The sequence below is a fragment of the Neodiprion virginianus genome, chromosome 1 (assembly GCF_021901495.1).
Source record: "Neodiprion virginianus isolate iyNeoVirg1 chromosome 1, iyNeoVirg1.1, whole genome shotgun sequence".
NCBI classification, from domain to species: Eukaryota; Metazoa; Arthropoda; class Insecta; order Hymenoptera; family Diprionidae; genus Neodiprion; species Neodiprion virginianus.
Window position 1 is genome coordinate 36,406,367 of NC_060877.1, and position 24,342 is coordinate 36,430,708.

Genomic DNA, 24,342 nt, shown 5'->3' on the forward strand with positions numbered 1-24,342 from the left:
TCTTCGGTCAACATATACTTTAATGTTGAGAAGTTTATAATCGTTGAAGTTTTTGTACAAAATTTATTATCCGCAGTAGTGGTCAAAGAATTCCTCAAAGTGAAATGTCTCGTTACAGGGTTTTCTGCCGATATAGGAATGATAATAAAACTAAGTCACTTGGTACACAGGTAATAATATCCTAGTTAAATAATGCAAGAACAAACGGAAAAAAATACTTAATAATATAAAAAATATTATGTGTCGATATCCTCCACGCTGTAGAAATAATAGATGTGTAAATAAAACTGCAACCTAGCATAAAAGAAAACAGAACAAAAGGAAACAAAAACAACAATGCGTATAATCTTTATTTTGTTTCTCCGACATATTTCTCACAGCTATGGAATATAAATTTGAATCAATAAAAACTAATTGCAGTTACAATTTTTCCCCTACCTCTTTCCTTCATTTGAAATAAACTGAAAGTCCCGCCAATGAACATGTGATCCAATTTTAAGGTGCGTTACATACATGGAGCGAGCTAAGGCAATCGCAGTACACTCTCTCTCGCTCTGCGCCGTGATTGGCTGAGCACCGTCTCTGCTCCAATCACGGCGAAGAGCGAGAGAAACAGAGTGTACTCAAATCACTCGATCAACTTCTGACGACCGCACGAGGCGCTGAAAGCGCCGTTCGTCGGCGTCTAGAACTTCCGTGTACCATACGGAGATGAAACGATGATCTAATCGGGCAACAACGACACACCCACCCCTAAATGCCCGCTTGAACGAACTCTTTATCGTGTAGGGGGGAGGTCTCCCCGGGGTGCAACAACAAACCAGAAGTCTAGACGACGCAAATGGAATGAGAAATTGAATTGGGGTCAAATCCGATAAAGAGACAGGGGTACGAGATCGGATCGGCGGAAAGCGCGATATGAGAATTGGAAATCAATCGCTAAGTCGACTACCTTGGTTCAAGAGAGCTAGTTTCCGGTGGGAAGAAGAGACGGCGCTGATCCCGTCCGCCGTCGTCGTCGTCGGCAGTGGAATTTTCATAATCAAAGCGCAAAGCGAGGGTCAGTCAGGTGTTGAAGCGAAGTTAGCCCGCTGACCGCTGTCAAACGGCTGACGTTTCGCCGATGATCAAGTTGAATTGATAATAAACATACGCGAGTGACGACGACGACGACGAGTCGGGCCGATTCGAGCGGGATATATGACAAGATAATGACCTCGCGGTCGGGCACTGCTGTTTGTTTAGAATTAATAACGCTCGGTTGCAGTTTGCGGTAACGGTTAAACACGACGATTCTCGATCGGAGAGGTGATCAGTTTATATATTCACGCCGAAATGGCTGCCGCTGACGGAGCCACGGCCGACGAACTTAGGGCCGAAATCGAGAGGCTGTCGAGGGAACTTGATCTAGCATCAACCGAGAAGGTACAATCAGCCCAGTACGGACTCGCCCTTCTTGAGGAGAAATCAACCCTGCAGCAGAGGTGCGACAACCTCGAAACGCTCTATGAAAACGCCAGGCACGATCTCGAGATTACGCAAGAGGTTAGTATAACCCCGCGGCTCCGACACCGAGGCCCACCCACTTCCTTTACCGTACATACTGAACACTCGCCGATCCTTTTTTCTCTGTCTCTGTTCCTTTCGCTGTCGTATCTTTTCCACCTAGCGAGGAACTAGTTTCTAACTGATCTAAATACCGCATTGGTAATTGATCTATCCTGACGTGGGCGTCTGTTCATTCGTTCCATCTTGAAATTTAGTAGGTTACACCTAATTTTTCTGCGGAGACAATTTTTAACCCTTTAATATCACTTCGCTGTACGTCAGATTTCTGTGTTTCGCTCTCAAACAGCTGCACGGATAACTTATCGATCGTCTTATCTGATTCGCACTCTGCGTCATCCACGATACAGATACTGATCTAACTTTTTGTTTAATGCATAACAAGTCTAGCAACGAACATGTCGTTGCAAAAAAGTTTGTCAAGGAATAGTTTTCATTATGCGATTGAGTTTCACCTTGAATTAGGAACAAAATTAAACACCGCGAACTGAATTCACCAACACCGATTACAAATAAATTTTGAGAGGAATTACGTGGTCTTGAATACCAAAAGCGTGTCATTCGATAAACTTTAGCAAATCGATGCTGATTTTTTTAATCGAGTTAATGAATAATTTCCAATGTCTCGCTGAAAAATACATTAGAGTCGTGAAAAATCTCTTCCCAGACAAAATCAGCAATAGTTGTTTGAAGTTGGATGATTTTTCTGCTCTTGGCGCTAAAATAGTAGCACAGTAATGTCAATGATTAAGCATTTTTCACCCTAATTGTCGGTTATTAATCTTCTGCTGTCTGATCGGAACATTATCTTAATCCAATCTAACACAACATATCAATCTGACATAATACAATCTAACTTAAGACAATCTAACATAAATTCCACTTCATTTCTCAAACTTATATTACATATTTCATTATCCTTATCACTTTTTCGATTTACCTGTGATTGCTTGCAATATTTTTATAATTCTTCTCATCATTGACTTTGATTCTTCATTTCCTTGATATTACAACTATTAAAGCGAATTCCAGGCAGCAATATCCGAAGAAACAAGTTCAAAATGAGCACAAACTCGTTTGTTTTTCACTCTCTTAATTATTGCGTTGTAAAATTTCGCTTTGGTCTAATTTTGATGGAAAATTTGCCGAATACTCATTGTGGGGAACACTAATTGAATAATAGTCAATGAGATTAGTCTGAGCCAGACATTCAAAGGGTCTATAAATCAATCAAAGCCCTATTGCCTGACTTCATTTCAGAAATTAGACTCTATTCTCGGTTTTATTATCGGACTAGTCAGAACCCATTTTGCTAATTGAAGAGACAATAAATTTCATAAAACATATTTCTACTTGTTTACTTGATCCTGCGAGTAAAGGTGAATTTCTTGCGCTTCACTTTTTCTATTTTCCACTTTAGCTTCAGATAAAAATTAACTATGATCCATGATGTAATAATAATTTCCATACAAGCTAGCAAACTTGACTTGTGGATCGTTGTCACTAGTGCCCGTCATACGACCTTCAGGTAAAAACAGAATCGCCTACTCATTTCATTATGGTGACTCAGACTTGTGAAATTCTATCTTGATTACTGTCTTCCTTAAAAGTAATTTGAACAAAATTAAAACATCTAGATATTTTTGTTCCAACTATTGAATAGAATTTTCAACGGTTCTTGACATACCAGCGGTCCTAAAGATATATCTTGAATTTTATAAACGAATATCATTTTCTGTAAATTTTACCGATCTCATAATTTTTTGATCACTTGACCTCTTTTGCTTGGAATTGTTATTCAATTTTTTTTTTTTTGTCTACCTATTAAAAACAGTTTGCTATCTTGTGAAAAAATATTGAGAATTAATAGACAGAAAACATACAAAGAGAATAAAAGCTGTATGTATTATAAACAGTACTGTATAAATTTATCGAAACGTCTGTACTCGGTTAAAACACAAATAAAGAATTATTATTTATATCCTCGTTGAAACTTTTGTTTTGAAAAAATATTCTTCTGCAATGCACTGTCAATCAAGCATCGAAGTTACTCGGAAAATACATACCAGAAAATGGAATCTTTAATCTTGGGAAAGTCTGGAAATATTGACTATAATATTTAGCTCAATATCCTATCATTGCGCTATTATTATGTGCGATATAAGATCCGAAAAGTCATCAGGCAAATGCTTGAATGTAAATGCAATGAACTTCAATCTGAAAGATAGCGGTTGTAAAATGAACCCCAGTGTTCTTGAACCTGGATAAAAACATCTTCCTATTCACATTTGACCGAAATTTAAATTTAGATACCCCGTTTGAAATATACATGGAAGAAAATTATACTCAGTAGTTGGCTATCGACTTGTGTTTGAATATGAATGGTTATATAGCTAGAACACGTGGAGAATAAATTGGGGAAGGCTATTCGCTCAAAATACCCTCATATTCCAATATAAATAAGCAGCAGGTATTACGGGACTTGGATGTATACTTTGCGTAGGAAGGAAACAGATGTTTTATGTTTATATGTTCTTCGGTACCTAAATTGAGCTAGGGTTAACTTTCTTACCACACCAAAAGGCTCAGTTTTTGACTATTTTACATAGTGGTTGGACCGTATGTCATCCATGCCGATCATTTTGCAGTGTTCGTTGAAAGAGGCTTCCAAGCATTCGTTAATCTCCCTTATATATTTAATTCATATAGCTTCTTTTTCATAAACACCAGATTTACCATGGTAACGATATATTTCTCCTCCAAGTTAGCATTCATTAAACGCAGCACACTTTTTTGATTATATTTCTATTTCTTTACTTTCAGGCTCTCGCAAAATTTCACACGACAACAAAGTTAACTACAAAAAGTGGCATTGAACAGGAAGAAAGTCTTCTCAGTGAAAGCGCAGCCCGAGAAACATCTCTGCAAGTTCAGATACTTGAGTTGGAAAATGAAACGAAATTGGTAAAGTATTATTACTATGACACAGTATATGACAAAATTGATGAGCTAAAAAAATGCTTACTAAAATACAACATCGTTTTACTTACTTTAAAAGTTGCGACATGAGTTGGAACGCGTTCAAGCTGAGCGAGATCATTCGCTGCAAGAACGCGAAGACGAGAGCCAGGATTACCATCATGCGGAATCGGAGAGAAAACAGCTCCGCGGAGAGATCAAAGAGTGTAAATTCAGGGAGGCGAGACTTCTCCAGGACTATTCGGAGCTAGAGGAGGAAAATATATCCCTGCAAAAGCAGGTCTCGGTTCTGAGATCAAGTCAGGTTGAATTTGAAGGTGCTAAACACGAGATAAGGAGGCTCACGGAGGACGTCGACTTGCTGAACAGCCAAGTGGAGGAACTCACGAGTTTGAAAAAGATTGCTGAAAAACAGATGGAGGACGCGCTGGAATCCTTGCAGGCTGAGCGCGAAGCAAAATATGCCTTAAAAAAGGAACTGGATCAACGCATCAACAGCGAGTCGATCTATAACCTTAGTAACTTGGCATATTCCATCAGAGGTATCACCGACGATCAAGCTATGTGTAGCGACGGTGAAGACGACTCTCCTGCCTTGAGGAGGATCGTCGCAGACTTGAAACAAGAACCCGGTACACCAGTGGACGGAAAGCAGGTCGATTTGTTCTCAGAGATTCATCTAAACGAGCTTAAGAAGCTCGAAAAACAACTCGAACAAGCCGAAAGCGACAAGGCGCTGCTTACTCAAAATTTAAGGGAATCTCAAGCCGCTGTCGAGAAAAGCCAAGGGGAACTGCAGTCCTTCGTCTCCAGGATCGTCCATCTCGCTGCACATGTACAATCTCTGCATCACCTTCACTCAAAATTGCCGAAGACGCAGAACGAGGAAACTGCATTGGATAAAATGACTCAGGTGAAGAGAAGAAAATATTTTTACAACTCTCGCAGTCAATCAAATGAGCACACAAATTTTCCGTCACTTGAATAAGAGATCGAAACAGTAGCGAATAAATATTATCTCTTTGTTTCAGGCGATAGTGCAATATCATCAATGGAGCACAATGTCTGCACGTGAGGTAGAGCAACTTCAAAAAGATTTGGTAGATCTAGAAAAGGGTTTGACTATGTCCGATTCCACTCAGCAACTCAGATCGGAGCTCACTAATCTTAAAAATAAGGTAAATTATGGTATAATTTTAGCCAAAATTGACTTGTTTAAAATGACTATGTAGTTCCGTAGCAATACGGACACTGCAAAAAATGAAATGGTATATTAAAGGATCTGCGGAATAAACGAAAGAGAAAATTTTACTATCTGAGGAAATTCAAATAGTTGGCTTTAAGTTCTCTGACGCTAAGTTATGGAAATAGCCGCATATGCACCAATGGTAAAAATGATACATTATGAATATGTACATTTGATTAATTTTCATTTCATCCGAATATATCGATAAAGATAGAAACGTGGCTTCACGAAATTAGCATATCACATGTTTTCCACATGTATTTGAATGGAAACTTGGCATTTCAGATCCCTCCGTCAGAGCAGAGTCTCCGAAAAAAGGTTGGAGCGTGTGTCCCTGATGTATTTATTATATTCTTACTACACTCTCATTAATAATGACTTGTTTGGCTCCTCTAATGATTTGTTACGAATAGCTTTTTCAGTGTCCTAACTTCGCCTATGCTTATTTATAGTCACGTAATTTAACAGACCTGTTCATGATATGAGAACCATACTTTTGCAGCGAGCCTAGTGTCACGATGCAACAGCTATGGGTTTACTCAAAAAATGATATGTTATCCATTCAAACAGTACACGTCGGAGATTCTAAAATTGACTTTCCTAAAAAAGGAATATAAATATGCCCGTAAATCATTGCAGCCACATTTCTAAGATTGTTGATTGAAAACATTACAGCGGTACTGAAGAAAAAAATTGACAGACGTATCATTTTTTAAGTAAATTCAAGCGTCACGTGATGCTACTCATGTTATGATATCGTACCTCTGCAAGACAAAAAAAAACAAAATACTTGTACACTTTGTGGCAATACATGGATCCGTTTAACGTGAAACAAAGGAATGCCTTGTTTCACTTCTTTGTGCGATGCTGCTTGACTATCAATTTGGAGGTCTCGTTATCACGATGTCTTGTATGATGTATGAATCGGGGTGGCATGCGTACAATGGTACAGCCAAGCATGAAAATTGGACAATTAAAGCAACTCGTTATCACTCTAATATGCCAATCGAGGGAAAGCAATCCAGAAATAAATGGAACGTCGATAAATTGAAACTGTTTTAAACAGCATGAAAGTCGACTTTTCTATCATTCAAAAATGTCTGAGCTTATCGGTATGAAAATTGCTCGCTTATCATTCTCTGTCTCTGAAGATTCACGTATTGTCGCAGAGTTGGGATTTGATTTGAAAATCGATAGAAAATTACTATAATATTGCGTCGTTGTCTTCGTTACAGCTTCTAGACACCGAGCACAAGAGTTTGGAGTTACAATCCGATATTTCAATCCTTTCCGAACTGGCAGCTGATGCGGGAAGTTCCCTTGATTCAGCTCAAAATGATCTTCAAACAATTTCCGACGAGTTAGCTCAATTATATCATCATGTGTGTACCGTCAATGGCGAAACACCATCCAGAGTTCTTCTTGATCATGAGAAGATCGTTCCTGAGAAGGAAAATGCCAAGATTGAACTCTTGAGAGCACGTTTGAAAACGGATGTTAAAATCAGAGATTTGGAAAGCCTTAGCGAGGCTAAGGAAATCGGTAAACATATCGAGACTGTTGGGGACCAAATCAAGCATCTCAAAAATGCTGTCGAACACACAATCGAGCTTTCGAAAATCAAGGGAATGAGAGTGAATATGACGGAAGGTAAATTATTGAATTTTATTACTGGTTTGGTGACGCATGTTTTATACTAACACATTAATTAATATCAATATTATTACGCACTAACAGTTTGTCGCCTCAAATGGCTTGTTCCAATAAATACACGTTCTCACCTAAATATGCGTTCACTTTATTTGCACGGAATGATTCGTCAATAGTAGATAGTAGTAACAGCTCAGTCTTAAACTGTGCAAGATCAGATTTTCAACCATGCACGCATTGTTTTGTTAGTTTGGTCATGTTTTGAGAGTAACGTAAGGCGATGCACTTTGAGAAATTTATCTCGAAACAAAGCATGCAATTTAGGTTCGAGTTTATCCACGAGATCAGTAGGATTCTGTTGGTCGATTCAGGAATTCTATATCATTTTCTTACACATGGGGATCCTATTTGTCTTCCTGATGGAGGCAGGGTATGCAATTTTGACTATTCCCATAGCCATGAATTTTTTTTCGGTAGTCGAACTGCGAGTTTTCCTTGAAATGTTGTTTTGATCCGCTTATTTGAGCTTTGAGGAGTATAAAAAATATGTGCTTGGTATTTCGCACGCTTTTAAATTAGTCAGTTAACTTTGCTAATGTGTAGCTAGATACGATATATGTGAAAGTGTTGAATTATCTTACTTTGACAGAGTTTTGCCATTTATACTGCAATTTCTCTAAGAGTAATTATTTTTTAATTCACAGCCAATGATAGTAAAGAAGAAATTACCGATCTTCAAGAACAAGTGATCAAGTTGAAGGCACTTTTGTCAACGAAACGTGAACAGATTGCGACACTTCGCACCGTTCTAAAGTCCAACAAAAATACAGCTGAAGTTGCTCTTACAAACTTGAAGAGCAAGTACGAGAATGAGAAGAGTATCGTCAGCGAGACAATGATGAAACTTAGAAACGAACTCCGACTCCTCAAAGAAGACGCTGCTACATTTTCAAGTAAGTTGCAACCTGACCTGACACTGTTTTACCCAATACTCACACTGCCTTTTGTTACCCTTGTACTCTGGCAATATATTAATTTTATATTAATACCAAAACACCTTGTTTCATGTTTGTTCAATCCAAAGAAAAAACATTGCGACGTTGCAGAAAATATTATCTCCGACACTTTTTCACTTCGTGTAAATATTTCCATGAATAATCATTCCCAAGAAACGAATGCTCCTTTTTTTTTTCCTCTAATTAACTTTTTTTTTCATTTTTTTCCTGCTCGTACACATAATTTGCAGAGTACAATACTGCGACGGCTTAGATGGATTTAAATTTTTTGTAGTACATTGTTTGTTGTTTAAATGTTTTTCGTCAGTATACGCGGATTTCGCCCCCAGTTTTGTTCTTTCTACTACTGCACATCTAAACCACCTACGATTGTTTGATTTACAAAAAAAAAAAAAAAATGAATAATCAAATTTTCTTAAATACATGCCTATACCTAGCAATCAGTGAGATGCTTGATAGTAATATAAATTTTATTTGTTTTTTTTCCACTAACTTATATTAACACAGTATTAACAGACGTTTCTTTACTAATGCTGACCTGTACCTCGATAGATTTTATGGTCGCACTGGTCATGTGCTTTCGGCAATACTGTTACGCTATGTACTAGAGAATGCATAGTTTCGTCTGTGTTTCTCGGGTTTTAGTTTATCTTACACAAACCATTTAACGCAAAACCCATGTCGGAAACTTTTTTTTACTCATTGTGTGTGTTCGTGTGTGTCTGCGAGCGAGTGCGTGTACTATATGTACATATTGCAACCATCTGTGATTTGTCTGTTGACTTTATCGGTACCTGAAATTAACGTGATGGGAGAATATTATAATTGTTTATATTTATCGCTACAAGGCCATAGTTTGAAAAAATTTTCACACTTAATGATATAGTGTGTTATAAATACGACCCTCAAGTTTTTGAATTATTTGTACTTAATGTATATAGACTTAGTATTTACAAGGTGATCGCATCGTAAACTTATTTAAGTTCACGAATAATTTTTATAAAAATATATGTTTTTTTTTCTACTTTAAATCAAATTTGATCAATTCGCACTTGATCGAGGTGCAAAAAAGATTTACTAACCGAGTAAAAAGCCCGTGATCTTGGAATTATATAAACGAAAAGTTCATTAACTACCGAGACCAGTGATAACAGTTCCAAATAACATTAACAAGTACAATAGAAAGGATCTGTTGATCATCGCTTACATTTTTTACACCCCGACTGATTTCTCAGCTCTCTACAATTTATCGCTACATTATTGTTTTTCCGCTGCATGTGTTTGGTGATAGTCAAGAAATCATTACAGTCATCCATGTGCGTCGGTGTTCGATTCATCTGAACATATCCTATGAAACTATACCCCATGATCCATCTAGGAATCCCGGTTGAGTATTATTTCCATCCTTGTCTTTATATCTGTCTTTTCTCTAACTTTTTTCCTCTCTCTCTCACTCTCTCTCCCTCTCTTACTCACTCTATCCTTCTTTCTCGTGTTTAAACCAACCTAACAATACACTTCCCAGGTCTACGAGCGATGTTTGCTGCGAGGTGCGAAGAGTACGTCACTCAAGTGGATGAATTGGAGCGTCAGCTGGCAGCTGATCAGGATGAAAAGAAGACGTTGAATCAACTGTTGCGGCTTGCCGTACAGCAGAAATTGGGTCTTACTCAAAGACTGGAAGAATTAGAGGTAGACAGAGAGATGCGCAATGCCAGAAGACACGCGATCGGTGGAAACGGACGTGGCAAGACACGTTTTCCACCACCGGCGAACCGCACCCATCAGAGTAGAGATTTTTTCTAGAAAATGAGAAAAATGTGGAGTAAGATATTTTGAGAGGTAATTAAATTCTGAAATCTTATCTTCATTCTCGACGAACGTTATTGCTTTTTTTTACAGAGCGGAGACTAACTTTATCGCAAACATATTTCTGTATCATTTGATGAACGATTTATCCGTGCTATTTTCGTTTAAAATAGATGAATAGAAATATACACGTCGATTCGTCGTACATTCGTTTGATAGTGAAAACAATTTAGATTTCAAATATTGCTGGAGAAAATTGGCGATTCTTATTTTCTATTTTACAATATGTAATATTTACATGAGTGAAAGTGTATTGTTAAACTCAATCGACACGTGTGAAGAGTAGAGAATTATCTCCGCTTTGTAAAGTTCTCGAGTGAAAATATATTTTAGGATTTTTACTTTCCTCTTCATTGTATCTGCTCCATATTATTCGGTCCAATTTACATGTACGTCTTAATTCGATGTACTTGATGCTATTTTAGCGTAGCACTGCGGATAACAATTTTTATAACGAGGCAACAACATTTAGTAGGTGAAAGACCTCGGTGTTGTGTAAATCTAGGAAAAAGTAAGGAGGAGAAAAGAGATTAGAGAGGAAAAAGAAAGGCGCATAAAACGAGATATACATCCTGATTATGCCTCTGATCTTTCATTAAAAAGTATACTTTTCACCGGAACTCATATCTCGAAACTATACACTCCTCTAATCTAATTACCGAAACAAAATTCCGTTATTTATACCCGTAGTTTGTTGTTATTTTTGTTTTATTTTGTTTTTATACACAATTTTACAAATTGACAAATGTCCGTTTATTCTTCTTCACGGAAGAGTTCAAACAGCAACAAAAAAAAAAAAAAGATGAAACTTTTACAAACGAATCGGTAACTCTTTTGATTTATTGGTTTTACTGTCGTTCTTGTTTTTCAATCCAGTCATGCAAACGTCGTCAGTACGCCATAGTAAAAATTACCAGCGGAAATCGTCGTACTTTTTAATGAAAATCACACCGTGTATTTCAATAGAGTAAGATTACCGTTTTATAGAGTGATATCAACGTAGAGGGGGGCCCATTAAATGTATGATGTGCGTCGAGCGTTGATTAGTAGTAAACAATGAATGAGAATATTTACAAGAAAATCATTGAATGACGTTAGAGAAAAATTCATAATCATGTAATGTAATGAAAATTGAGTAAACCGTATAAGTTCTACTTAAATTTAAACACAATAGCAGACAATATAACTTGATTATAGCGTTTTTAATCAAACACATCTAGTTGAAAAAAAAAGTAATCAATAATAAACGTAGAGGAACAAAAAAAAAAAAAAAATTCAAAAAAAAAAACGTACACTTCTGGATCGCAGAAAACGAATCGAATAATATATTACGTAGTAGATGAAAATCATTCCAAATCGTCCCCTCGACTAGAGACTTTATCTTTTATTTCGAGTAACTTCACCCTGTTACAAAAAGGTTGAAAGAGAGAAAAAAAATCGATAAAGGAAGTCGTATTTTTATTCTTACGTAGTGATTTTTATCTTGAGGCCATTATTTTTTAGGTATATTCATGGCGTCAAGAATAATATTGATGGTTGAGGATGACGGGATTTTGCAATTTCTAATGACAGCTACTATTATATGTATACAATCCGCGTGGGTTGCGATTGCGTGTAAAATTGTTTATTTATTTTATTTTTATTTGTTTTTTTCTCATCATGCTAAAAATTAATCCCGTCTTATCGTGGTGGTGAAAAAATTTTCGCAACGGCAACTGTATTTCGCGGATTGTTTAAACGCGGCCTAAGTTAGGCGGCCGCCTGAAACCTAAATTCGGCAGCTGAACTAAATAAAACATCCGTACTTTTTTTATGATTTATTTTTAAAAATATTATTAAGTATTGCATACGTATAATCTACGTTAAATAACTGCCTAAGTCCTAGTTTTTATTTTGTATATTTAATTGAATTTTAGTTTGTATATTTAGTATTATTTTCATGACACGTTTTCACTACTTATCGGAACGATCTTAATTAGAGGCCAATGAACTTACGGTACTTTACAATTAAATTACATACATATAACACATGGCGGTAGTGTTTTCTTTGTTATTCTTTCATTTCTTACTATGTGCTCTAATTTTGCGAGATATTCACTCGATAGTATTCTTGAAATGAAGTAGTATTTATTTAAAGTATTCTACATGCGTATCTAGACGTATTATAAAAGTGTCATGAAAATATTCTTTTATAAATTATGATTATTCGCTAGATATATTGTCCAATGAAAAGTGTTGAAAAAATAATATTGTTATAAAAATATCGCGGTTTGAGACGTGTTCTAATAGATCCGCGTAACACGGTGAATTTTATGCTTAAAATGCGATACTATATATCGATGAATTTTTCTAACGATTTATTAATGTATAGGTATATTTATGCAATTTCTTTCTTTCTTTCTTTTTTTTTCTATATTCGTTCTTTTATTGTTAAAAATTATTTATAACGGAGAAGGTAGTTGGTGTGCTCATTCAAATAGTGATTCAACCGTCACGATTAAGTTATACGTGTACACATATACACATCGGTTTCAATTCGATTTTCATTATGATCGAATATAATGAATTATGTTTATAAATATATCTATGAAAGTGCGGTTTATTGAAAATATCTTGAATTATCATCGATATAATTAATCAATTGTTTTGTGTCGTTTCTATTTGTACTATATTATTATTATTATTATTATTATTATTATTATTATTACATTGCCTGTGTCGATACACTAATTTTGTCGCCAGACGTTGGAATACAGATTTTTTTTCTTACTTTTTTTTTTTTTTTTTTTTTGTTTAATAAAATATATTTTAACAAACATTCTTTTATTATTTCCTTATAATTTCCGTTTCGTATTACTTTTTAAGGCGTATTATTATTTTATCGTGCCGCGGATTGGCGATAGCGACATTTGGTTTTTAGCGGGTTATCCCAAGTAATGTTTAAGCAAAATTCATTCATTGATATACGAATCAAAATGCAAAAAATCTTGCGAAAAATAATGAACGCATCTTCGAAAACGTTTTTCTTTTTCTTTTTTTTTTTTTTTTTTCTCCTTGTTTTCGCGACTTAATTAATATTTGACATCAACTTGAACTACCGGTCAGTCTTTTTGCTTGTTAATTACTGTTAATTTTTTTCGTGCAATGTTGGTGTTAATTTGTCTTTTTCAACCATGTTCGTTGCGCGCAATTTTTGTCGAATATGATGATAAAAAAATTAATGCGATATCCATAATCAGCCGGAGAGGTTTAGGTCTAGAGTCGAGTAAGAAGAGATTGAGGATAATGAAAAGCATAGATGACTAAAATTAAATTTAAAAATGAAAAAAAGCGAAACGAAATGAAAAATTTATTTTCTTTATAATTGATGGTGTTAAGACACAGGCTAAGCCATGTTGTATCCATGAACCGAGCCAGCCTCAGATCACCGTCCCTTCCCCCCGTTCACACCACCGCTAGGATATTAATAATTTATCTGCACGTCCTTTTGCTCTTGAATAATACTAAGGAAAAAAGAAGAAGAAGAAGAAGAAGAAAAAAAAAAGGAAACCTCTGTCTGTTGTTATTAATAATTAATTGCTTAGTTATAGTTAAGACCCAACTCATTATGTGGAACGAAGGTCGATTGAAATGCGAGACGCGCGCGTCTTTTTTACGTCGTATCATGCAAAACTTTTACGTACACACGCACATTTGCACACTGTGGACATTTTTTTTTTGTTTTTTGTCGCCATGAAACGCGTCTGCCCGAGTTCAGAAACACGTCCTGTTAATTTTTCAAGTTTAATGAAACTGCAATATAAATTTTATCGTATAGATTTAGAAGAAGAAAAAAAAACTAATTCACTCGAGTTTACCCCGAAAGTGTTTATTTTAACATAATGACGGAACATTTTTATTTTTTTTGCTTAACAGTGCTTGCATAGAGCGTGATACAGAATGTAATATATTTATACCTACTTCGAAACTAATCTGTCCTTATTGTGAACATTTTGCGTCCTATGCAAAGTTCCTCAGCTGCGTTTTGTTAGGAAGAGAAAACGGAAGTGAATAAATACAACAAAGAGTCAAATCAGCGTAGATTCTCTGATTTTATTTATTTTTATTTATTTATTTTTTTTTTTATCTTTACCACTTACCGTTTTCGTTTCGGAATAAATACGTTCCAAATATGTAAAATTTTATTTCATTTTGCATGAAATTAAGGAATTCACAAATGTTTTCACATAATTCTATGGTTCAATCTCGTAAACGATTACGTTAAGTATACGCGTATAATTACATATAATAAAAACAAGAAGAAGAAGAAGAAGAGAATAAAAAAACTTACAGTGAAGTTTGGGGAAAATTGTTTTGGTACCCAGATAGTTTTTATTATTAGGGGTAATATATTTGTATATTGACGAAGGGTTATTTACAGCTATAGTTGGAAAAAAAAAAAAAAATCATAAAAGAAAAAAAAGAATGAATTGAACAAATCGAGTTAATTTGCTCAAAGCTTCCAAGCTCTTATTGCGTCCTATACATCCGATTAAATGGAGGAAAAACAACAAGAACAACAAGTTATCCTTGCGGTGGTGTGTTTTGGTTTAGAATAATAATAGTAATAAATAACTATTGGATATTTATTAAAATATTAACTAATTGTAATGACAAACAAAAAAAAAAAAAAAAAGAAAGAAAATAATGAGAACAACAAATTATTATTATTATTATTATTATTATTATTGAAATTAATAATTATTATGTAATAACGTATGTGTGTCGCCTTGAAGGGCGTGACTGTGCCGCACTAGAAAGGTCCTTGCTGGTTATTTTATAAATGCCAATAAGTAGTAGTTATTGTTTGTAAACCAAAACAAATAGGTAAAAAAAAAAAAAAAAAATACTCTACCGATCATCCGTACTCGTAAGATTCTATTAGATTTTTTATTTCAATTTTCTTATCGAACATTCCAAGCAATTATTCAATTGAAATTCCACGTACACATTTTCACGTTACGTTGGTGCTATATATTATACCTTCACATATGTGTCAAGATTACATTGGAGAATAATATTTTTGGTTGTATCGTCGAGCGGATTTGAGCAGGTAATTTGCCTGGCAAATGAGAATTAAACGATTCAATTCCGTAGATAAAAATTATTCAAATTTATTGTGAGATCAGCGTGGACCCGAAATTGTATATAATGTAAATGCACGAATTAAATATTATAGCATTGTACTAAACTTCAACATGATGCGTATAATTGATAATGATTGTCTAATGAATTTATCGATCCCATTATTAATTAGAGACTCCCTGTAATAATTTTCGACTTCCTATAATACCGACCTACGATATATGGTAATTACATTACGTAAATAACGGTATAACATCGTTATAAACTACTAACAGCCAAACTAGCTACTGTCTATGAATTCAGGTCATTATATTACGTAGATCTTAATTTTCTATACATACATATATAACTATATAATATATATATTATACATAGATACGCGATATAGATCGTATATTATATATTATATTATATATTCACTCGAACACACAAATAGTGGAATTGTTACTGTAAACATATTGCGTACTTATAGATGTCCGGTTATTTTTCAAAACTATTTTATCTATAGTTCAGACAGACGGGAAGTCGATCTTAGTGATAACGTTTCTCTCATTAAATCGTAGAAATTATATACGTCCCGCATCGATAGTTTTAAAGAATCGAGTTATTATTATTATTATTATTATATCGAAGATCATGTGCGTTGAAGTTTCATTTTGTAACATAAAATATAACCGTTTTTGTATCACAATTATTCATTTAAATGTGTAACATGTCAATTGATTTATATTTGGAACGCTTGTGCTAGTGTTTTTTTTTTTACTTATCGCTGAACCAATTTCTTCAGCCCTGTATTGGAATTCAATATTCAAGTATTACTAATCTATATCTCGGTGTTTGATCGTCAACTGATCGTATCAAATAAATTGTAGAATCCTCGCGGGCGTCAAAAATCTTCGAGCAACTTTTCGAGCCTTCGATTAAAAAAACTGTCCTCGCAATGAAATATCGTTTTTCTTTTGTATCATATTTTCGGTAATCAGACATCATCAACTAACAATGCGTTGCAAATTTTCAATGTAAAATATCGCGACGATCGATGCTTGTGATTACTTTTGTTTCACGTATTCCGATACGGTTTTGTAAAGATATTGACTCACGCGAAGAGTACAACACGAGAACAATAATAGTGATCATTAATTTTGCTGTCGCTGTTACTGCTTACGGATCGTTTAATTAGAGGTCTAATTAGTGGTACTGAGGTTGTTCGGTGTAGCCGAGCGACTCGGCATTATCAGTATTACTACGTGCCATTAGCAATGCCTAGTCATGTCTGTAACGAAATAATTTTCCTCGATCGATTCCTGTGCCCTATCCTTCCCATTCGCCGTCCGTCTGCTCGAGCTCTTTGAGAGATTTTCCCCATTTCGCTCCGGCTCCCGGGACTTGATAGGCTTGATCGTCTTTGCCAGCTCCTTCCAAGTTCGCTGCAAAGCTTCGCGGCCGATGTGCCTCGTGTATATTGGCAGATGATATCGACTGGAAAATTATAATATTTAAGACGCGGTAGAAATGGAATTGTATTTCATATCTTTTCCGCGCAAAGTAGAACCGCTTTCTACGCGATGCGAATTCCGAATACCTACCATTAAAATTTTAAATCATTTCTCTCTTTCGCAGATTATTATTACGGTATTATACTGTCTCTGTGAAAATTATTCACTCAAGATTATTCACCGATACTCTGCGCCGATTTTATACGAATAGAAATTTCAAAGTTTCGGATTAAAGTTATCACCGATCGTGATTTTCTTTCTGCTTTCCTTACTTGCGCGTATCTGAAATTTAAAAGAATTGATACGAGTTACAGGCTCCTTACTATTAGCTACACCACCTGATTCGGTTGCGCGCGCTGCTCGCTCCGCGAAACGGTCAGAATTTCAGGAGTGGGGGTAGCGAGAAGTTCAGTCCGCTTCCAGCCGTGCAGCGTGCGAGTCGTGCTCGCAAGGATTACGTTACGCAGTTAGCGCCGTGCGTTGCGAGCGTGATTATTGCTCGAAGCTTCGCACAGTGGCGTCAAATTTCCCTGTGAATTTTTATCGCTACTTCGTGAATAATAACAAAACTCTCACTGTTAAAACAATGGGTGAATTGATTGCTCGTATATTTTCACATGCGTCGAATGCACCGATCGATCTATTCGTAGTGAATAACTTTCTCCGCTATTGCTATATTTAGCATCAATATTCGCTTTATGAATACGGAAAATGTTTATCTACTAAATCGCCCAAATATGTACTTACCCAATATTTCTCGTTACGGAAAATTACTACCGTTACTTCGCGGAGTTTTAAAAATGCGCGTAAAAACGTAAAGAATACGAGTTAGGAATCCGCACAGGTTTTGGTCATATAACTGCAGGTTTATTACAGGCGCGTGGAAGCGCCTCGCTCTGGAAGAATTTAGTTGAAAAAAAAAGACGGAAATAAATGACAATGCACGGGGTGCACTTTTTTTTATTGTTTTTTAATGCTAGTGTGCATAACGGTGCAGTTTATGCGCGTGAAATATGTTGCCGCAGCTAAACTGTGGGCGACGGTGCTTAACCGTAAATAACGCCGAGGTTTTACCGTTATACAAATTTAATTACATATTCTTTTGCGCGCGAGGTGAAGGCAAAGTGTTTTACAAAGAGTAAAGCTCGCTGGTCGCCTTTTTGAACGGTTCGCGTGCTGTGCAGATGTGGGTATAATATGTAAAACCGGTCGTGTAGAAAGGCGGAGAGCTTAGTCTATATTCTGAACGGCGAAATGTATGCAACTTTACGAAATTATACATACAGCGCGACAGCTTGCTTGCGCCGTGGAATACTTCCAAGACATCAGACTTTGGAAGTGGTTTGAACGTCCGGAATTTTGTGAGATTTCAAATTCCATTCCACAGAATCTCTGCCAATAAGATTCTTTTCCTGTAAAATTTTAACCAATGCAGTAAATTTCGTATACGAATTTCGCCGGTTTTAATTCTACTTTTTTTCACCTTCGCGTGTATATTCTCATAAAAAAGTGTGGAGAGTTTACAAATTGAACACTGAGAAAAATTTCGTTTGTTACAGTAACTAGAAAAATTCAGTAAAACAGGTATCTAGAACTGTATTTTTCGATTGTGGTAAAAAATGAAAATAGTTAAGGACTGAGCGGTAACCGGAAATAAAAATAGTCATATCGTGAAATTATTTTGAGGGGACTAATTTTTTTTTACCAATCAAATTCATTCGCTAAATTTAACGAGCAATCTACGATAACGAAATGGATCGTATACCTTTCCGACGCTCGTAACACGAAGTGAAAAAGCAAAAGTTTAATTCGCCGCTTACGGTACGTTTCTCACAGTCATGGAACAAGTAATTAACGCTCGAACAACAGGTAAAGATGTGTCGCGGAAATCCTTTGAAAACGTACCGCCAGCATTTATAAATATGCAACAGAACCTGCGGCTGAATAATGATAGTCATACATATTTTCGTACCGCATGCACGAAGGACAGTTTTTAATGGAAAACTCTTTACAATCTCACCGCGCACGGCGGCTGATAAAAATGTATTTATGTATTTGCTTGTGCCTTGAGGAAAGAGAAAACCGACAGCTTGCTAACTGGATGGAAATTTTTCAAGAAAATAAATATTTTTTGGAAGCGTGTCGACGTGTTGATAGTTAATAAAGGTATTCTTCTAACCGTGTTGTTGTTAGTGTCTCTGAAAAATTCAAACGATTGCAAAAGTTGGCGAATTCGATGATATGTTAGAAAGAAATTTGCAATTTAGAGGATTGGCGAGATTTCTTATAAGCAGTGTCGTACCTTACATGAAATTTTCAAGTTGTGAAATTTCGAGACTCTGCGAATCGCGAAGTAAGGGGGAAAATTTATCGACACCGACAGCGAAACGATCCAGTTTTTCGAGAAAACTGGATCGCGATGTGAATTGCCGACATGATATTTGAAAGTGGTGAAAATCTGAGCCGGTTAATTCCGTCTGTCGGCATTGGGAGAAATAATAACGCTGAATTGAGTGAGTAGGCTGCTGGTGTTTCAGCCGCTGCGGATAGCGAGGAATTTTCGTATTTGGCCGTTGGCCAATCCGCGGCACTGACCGACGGTCAAGTCTTGCAAATGGTTATATTATATCAGAGGGAAGGAAAAGCTGCGACAATCTGCGGAATTTTCTTTTTTCTTTTTTTTTTCATCCCTCTCTCTCTCTCTATGTCAAAAGAAAAGAAAAAAATTCCCCGTCACACTTTCGGCGAGAATTAGTCGCCTGAGCGCTAATTGCGCGTTGCAGTTAGCCGAGCGCTTTAAGCTCGCGGCTTACGAGCTGTGGCAAAAAGCCGCGGGTGAAAAAAGAGCGAATTATGTACTTCAAGGTAACGCTGCAAGTCCTCGACACGGGGTTTAATAACCGCTAACGAATTCTAGCTGTCCGCGTGTTTTTTCGCGGTTTTAATCAAAATAGAATGCCTGTAACGTGCGAAATTTATACACGCGTCGGGCCGAGTTTATCAAAATTTTTCAGCTTCGTGATTCTGCGAGTGTTATGTACGTACGTACCTTGAAGATGATCGAGACTTTAGAGCTGTTCAAATGGTATGGTATGAAACCGGCGCGAAACAATCGCAGTATTCATTGGCAGACTGCCTAGTTGGCTCTGATTGAAAATAAAACATTTCTAGATGGAATTTCGCTCGTCGAAAGTTTACCACTTCACTCCGCCCCCTTCGGTAAACGTTGTGTTGGCACAATGTACGCGGATGTCGCATTATTTATAACACCGCCAGCCTATAACTATGCGTCCGGAAATCGAACCGGCAATATTAATTAACTTTTGAAGTGATCTCGGTCGGTCGGAACGTCGGTTACTTGCGCTTTTTGCTGCCGGTGATTGAAAACTGTTATTCCGAGTCTTTTGTCCCGCTCGTTCGCAATCGGATTGTATTCTCGTTACATTACTGTGCATCATTCTCGATTTTATATTTTTACCATTTTTTACGAAAATTTTTGATCGATTCAAGCTGTGGTGTTATGATTTTAACAGAGACTAAATGATGTAAAGGACGAGGTTGAAATGTAGAATTAGGGATGTTGGTTGGTGAAAAATCGATACTCTTTATTCATTCTATTACGAAATAGTCGTGGGAATGAATAATTATGAAATTTTTACATTTGCAAACTAATATCATAAGATATCAAATCAAAAGATAAATGGAAAACACTGAATTTGTAAAGAAAAGCTTAGATGTCGATGCTTTGTTTCAAACCGCTCCAAGTCGTTAGTAGATTCGTCCGATTTCACTCTGTCACGATTCATTTTACTCGGAAGACTATTTTTCACAAAGCTGCTGAAACAGATTCTCTATTATCCAGCAAACAATTCAATATTACCGGTTTTTGATCACAATCAATACCCGTGCAATGTTACAAAATTAAATATTCAGCGATACAAACCTCAGGATAAAAAGTATTTCAATGAATTTGTATAAAATAATCTTCTGAATAAAATGAGCTGTCTTACAGTGATATCGATCGAATCCACCATATTTTTAACCATACTGAAGCAATTTGAAAGAAAGCACCGATATTTAAGCTTCCGTTTACAATTCCAGTATTTTCTAGTCACGTTTTTTCAAAGGCGTCCTTATAGTTTACAAGTACAATGATTTGACGAAAACTTAGAGCTCGAATATCTCGTAATAAAATTAGTAAAAATTATTGATTTTTGGCCAAAACAACGTCCTAACGCGTCCAGTGCAAACAGCGACGTAGAAATTCCCCAGGAATGATCGATCGGTGTACACATATGATCGCGGACCGAATTACTCCGGAGTTAAATGCTCGTCTTCCCGAATTTGCATAATACGCTCGTGAACCGTCCATGCGCACGCGATATAATTCTGATAGCCTGCATCGCGAACCATCGATCACCATAAAACGCACGAAATAAGCTGGAGGTATCAAAAAGCGAACACGCGATTTTCCCTGAATTCGTATTGCGGTTGCGCCCAATGAGGCTTATAGAAATGCGTGCTGGGTAATTATAAACACACATATTCCGTGCTTTTTCGTTTATACACGCCGTAGGCGAGAATATGTGTACGGAGGGGCCGAAATTAACCGAAATTAAATACATGTTTCCTCAAATTTACGTTATACGTACATGCCATCAAACTCCCTTGATATTGGATCCCCTGCGTATTATCATATTATACAATATTTATCATCCACGCACGCTGAAAACCTTCGATAATATCCCGGGAACCGTCACACGTATCGGGGTATAAATTTTTCAACCGCGTGAACAGAACCTTTTTTTTTTTTGTTTTTTTTTTTTGTTTTTCATTGTACTTGAGACTGGGAGGCATGACCGAATATCAAGTGTCGTATTTGCTGCTTAAATTACGTCAAGTAGAGTGACACAAGTGAGTTATGAAAAGAGAAAACTTATTCCTCGAGCTGGGACCGCCTAAATTGGTTAGCAATCATATCACAACGAAGATTTCGGATTTATCCATATTTAGCAGCCTTTTGTGTGATATCTTCGTTAATATTGCTCCAAACGGCGTGAAATTTGGTCAGAATCTTTGCTTTTTAACGAGAAACACGCGCACTAGAAGTCGATCCGAGTACGTTTGTAAGCCAGCCTTGTTTCAAATCTCTGGGATTACCAGATTCCGAACAGCTGACGCGAACCGATCGCGAAGGCATGCGAACGAAACTCTGATAATAGTTACGAAAATCTATTCTTCATTTCTGGGAAACGATAAAGAAGGAAAAAATAAAAAAAAAATAAAAAAAAAAGAATGAAGTAAAATCGCAAAAATTTAGCGCAAAACTACGTTTTCCCCCGCAAGGTTGCTTGCCGTCCATGCGGTAACCCCCGCCGCGTGTAACACAAGGTGTTACAGATCACCCGAGGCGCGCGTAATGTCTTCGGCGTCGTTTGACCCAATTGGATCGACTCACGGGGCACCACGTTGGACGGTGAGGTGACATGCCGCGCGCACCGTCTCGGACAAGGTTAGAAGGTGACCCTGGCGCTTATAAATAGGCCCTGAGAGGGTCGGCGAGGTCCGGGAGGGCCGAGCAGGCTAAAGATCATCTCTCGTCGCCCGGCTTGCGGACGATCACGAGAGTCAACCTTTCATCCTTTTTTGGCCCCCCCCCCCTCTCCCCCCCTCCACCGCCCCCTTTTTACTCAGGGTCCAGATGTGAGTCAGAGCAGGGTAGATGCTCCGGGTAATTCGGCGCTAAGGAATTCCCGAAAAAACAAAAAGCTTGCGAATTGTTTGCAAGAATATATTTAATACAGTTGGGTAGTGAATGTTGCAGTGAGGTTGACAGGATTTTTATCACCGAAATCATCGTCGGTACGATTGTAGGTATATAATTACATCTTGTATTATATATATATGTATGTATATAGCTGATATCATACCAATTTGAGCTTACTCTTATCTCGTTTAATTGCCTTTGAATTGTACCTAAATCAATCACTTTTGTGATTATACGTGAATTGTTGAGTCATCCGTTAAATTATAGGCAATTCATTCGTAGTTTCATTCGTTTCAATTTACAGGGATAGATCACGATGGGAGTGAAATTTCGTGTTCAATTTCCGGATGATATGTTCAGCAATCGTAATTACAGATTGAAAATACGTGACATTCGATCCGGAAAAACAGTCGCAGCTAGAACGATTTTTGTACGGTAGGTAAAAGAAGATGAGCGGATTTTTGAACCAGTTCTTCGTAACTTTTGGCCTCGAGACCGGCGAGCCCTTGATGTGTAACAAAATCAGATTCGGTAATCTTTTTGTCCGTATCGCTTGATCTGCTGCCGAGGCTCATCATCGGAGACTCTCCGCAGAGCTGATAACCGGGTAGATCCTTGCGTGGTGGGGGGGTTAAAAAGGTTGAAGGGATCTAAAGCGGTAGATTTGTCGTAGGATAAGAATTTTTTTTATACAGATCGTCGTGTTCGCCTCGACAATTTCGAGGTTGGCTTCTCCTTTCGCCTCTGATACAAGCAACTACGCGTTACGCAATATTGCAGTTAACCGGAAGCCCCGACGTATGCTTAAACGAATTTAATTTTTTTTCTCCGCTGATTTTCAGCACGGATCTCTGACCCCAGTTTCCAGCTGGTTTGAGAGAGAAAGAGAGAGAGATTCTGCGGCTTGACCTTGTCGGCATGAATTCTGCAGACTATTGGCATTCCCGACCTGCGCCAAATTCTGCCTCGTTTATTCGATACTCGTCCTCTAATCCCTGCGCAGCAGATCCGATCTGTTTACACATTTCGAGATATTACTACGTGATGTAATTTTCCGGGAATACTTCATCCCCGGGGAAATTAATCGAGTTTAATGTCCGATAAGCGGCCTGATATATGTATATATAATATATATACTGAAATGGAACAGTTCAGCCTTGCGAACCCCGCTCAAAGTAATCAGGCGATTGGTTTTTGCGCCATCCGGTTGCCCCGTCGTGATATTCGCGAGTTCCTTGCACGAAGAAATTAATAGTCTTCTGTGGTATATACAGTATACTGTGTAACAAAGAGGCAAACTCGGTATTTTCGGGCCGAGCGTAAGCTTGCAATACGAGTCGTAGGCGAGCCGAAGATGAATATTCCGAATGCGCGAGGCGAAAAGACCGTTGCCTCCTTGTTGCAGACGTTTCTTTATATAAAAAGAGTACGTTACGCGTTTTTTCGCGAAGCACGAAATCGAGGTTAGGGTTGCGTAATGTCAGATTCGTTCGCGACAGCGCGTGCGCGGAGTGCGGAAAATACCACCTTTAACGCCTAGTACTTAAAAGTGGTATTTTCTGTACTCCGCGCATGCGCATTCGCAGACTCACTCGACCGTCGTAGAAACGGGTAATTTGTGTACGGAAA

At 37.1% G+C, this 24,342-nt stretch overlaps 1 protein-coding gene across 3 annotated transcripts; it reads left to right on the plus strand.

The window, feature by feature from the left end:
• Nucleotides 1–746: 746 nt before the first annotated feature.
• LOC124310183 (protein bicaudal D) lies at nt 747–11,582 on the plus strand. 3 transcript variants are annotated; one of them, XM_046773957.1, is made up of 8 exons: nt 747–1,545; nt 4,390–4,530; nt 4,625–5,458; nt 5,577–5,723; nt 6,077–6,109; nt 7,027–7,441; nt 8,146–8,394; nt 8,965–9,976. In XM_046773957.1, exons 1-8 carry the CDS (start codon nt 1,336–1,338, stop codon nt 9,063–9,065), a joined length of 2,130 nt encoding a protein of 709 aa, XP_046629913.1. In that variant the 5' UTR covers nt 747–1,335; the 3' UTR covers nt 9,066–9,976. The 3 variants fall into 3 exon arrangements, with proteins under 3 accessions (XP_046629913.1, XP_046629911.1, XP_046629912.1); XM_046773955.1 differs by lacking the exon at nt 8,965–9,976 and adding an exon at nt 9,983–11,582 and having other exon boundaries at nt 752–1,545; XM_046773956.1 differs by lacking the exons at nt 6,077–6,109; nt 8,965–9,976 and adding an exon at nt 9,983–11,582 and having other exon boundaries at nt 754–1,545.
• The last annotated feature ends 12,760 nt before the right edge of the window (nt 11,583–24,342 follow it).

What these genes read in the sequence shown, in the direction of transcription:
- LOC124310183 (XM_046773955.1), top strand. Translation starts at nt 1,336, where the DNA reads ATGGCTGCCGCTGACGGAGCCACGGCCGACGAACTTAGGGCCGAAATC. An exon ending in TCACTAATCTTAAAAATAAG is followed by an intron (nt 5,724 to 6,076) that starts GTAAATTATGGT and finishes TTGGCATTTCAG; the next exon opens with ATCCCTCCGTCAGAGCAGAG. An exon ending in AGCAGAGTCTCCGAAAAAAG is followed by an intron (nt 6,110 to 7,026) that starts GTTGGAGCGTGT and finishes TCTTCGTTACAG; the next exon opens with CTTCTAGACACCGAGCACAA.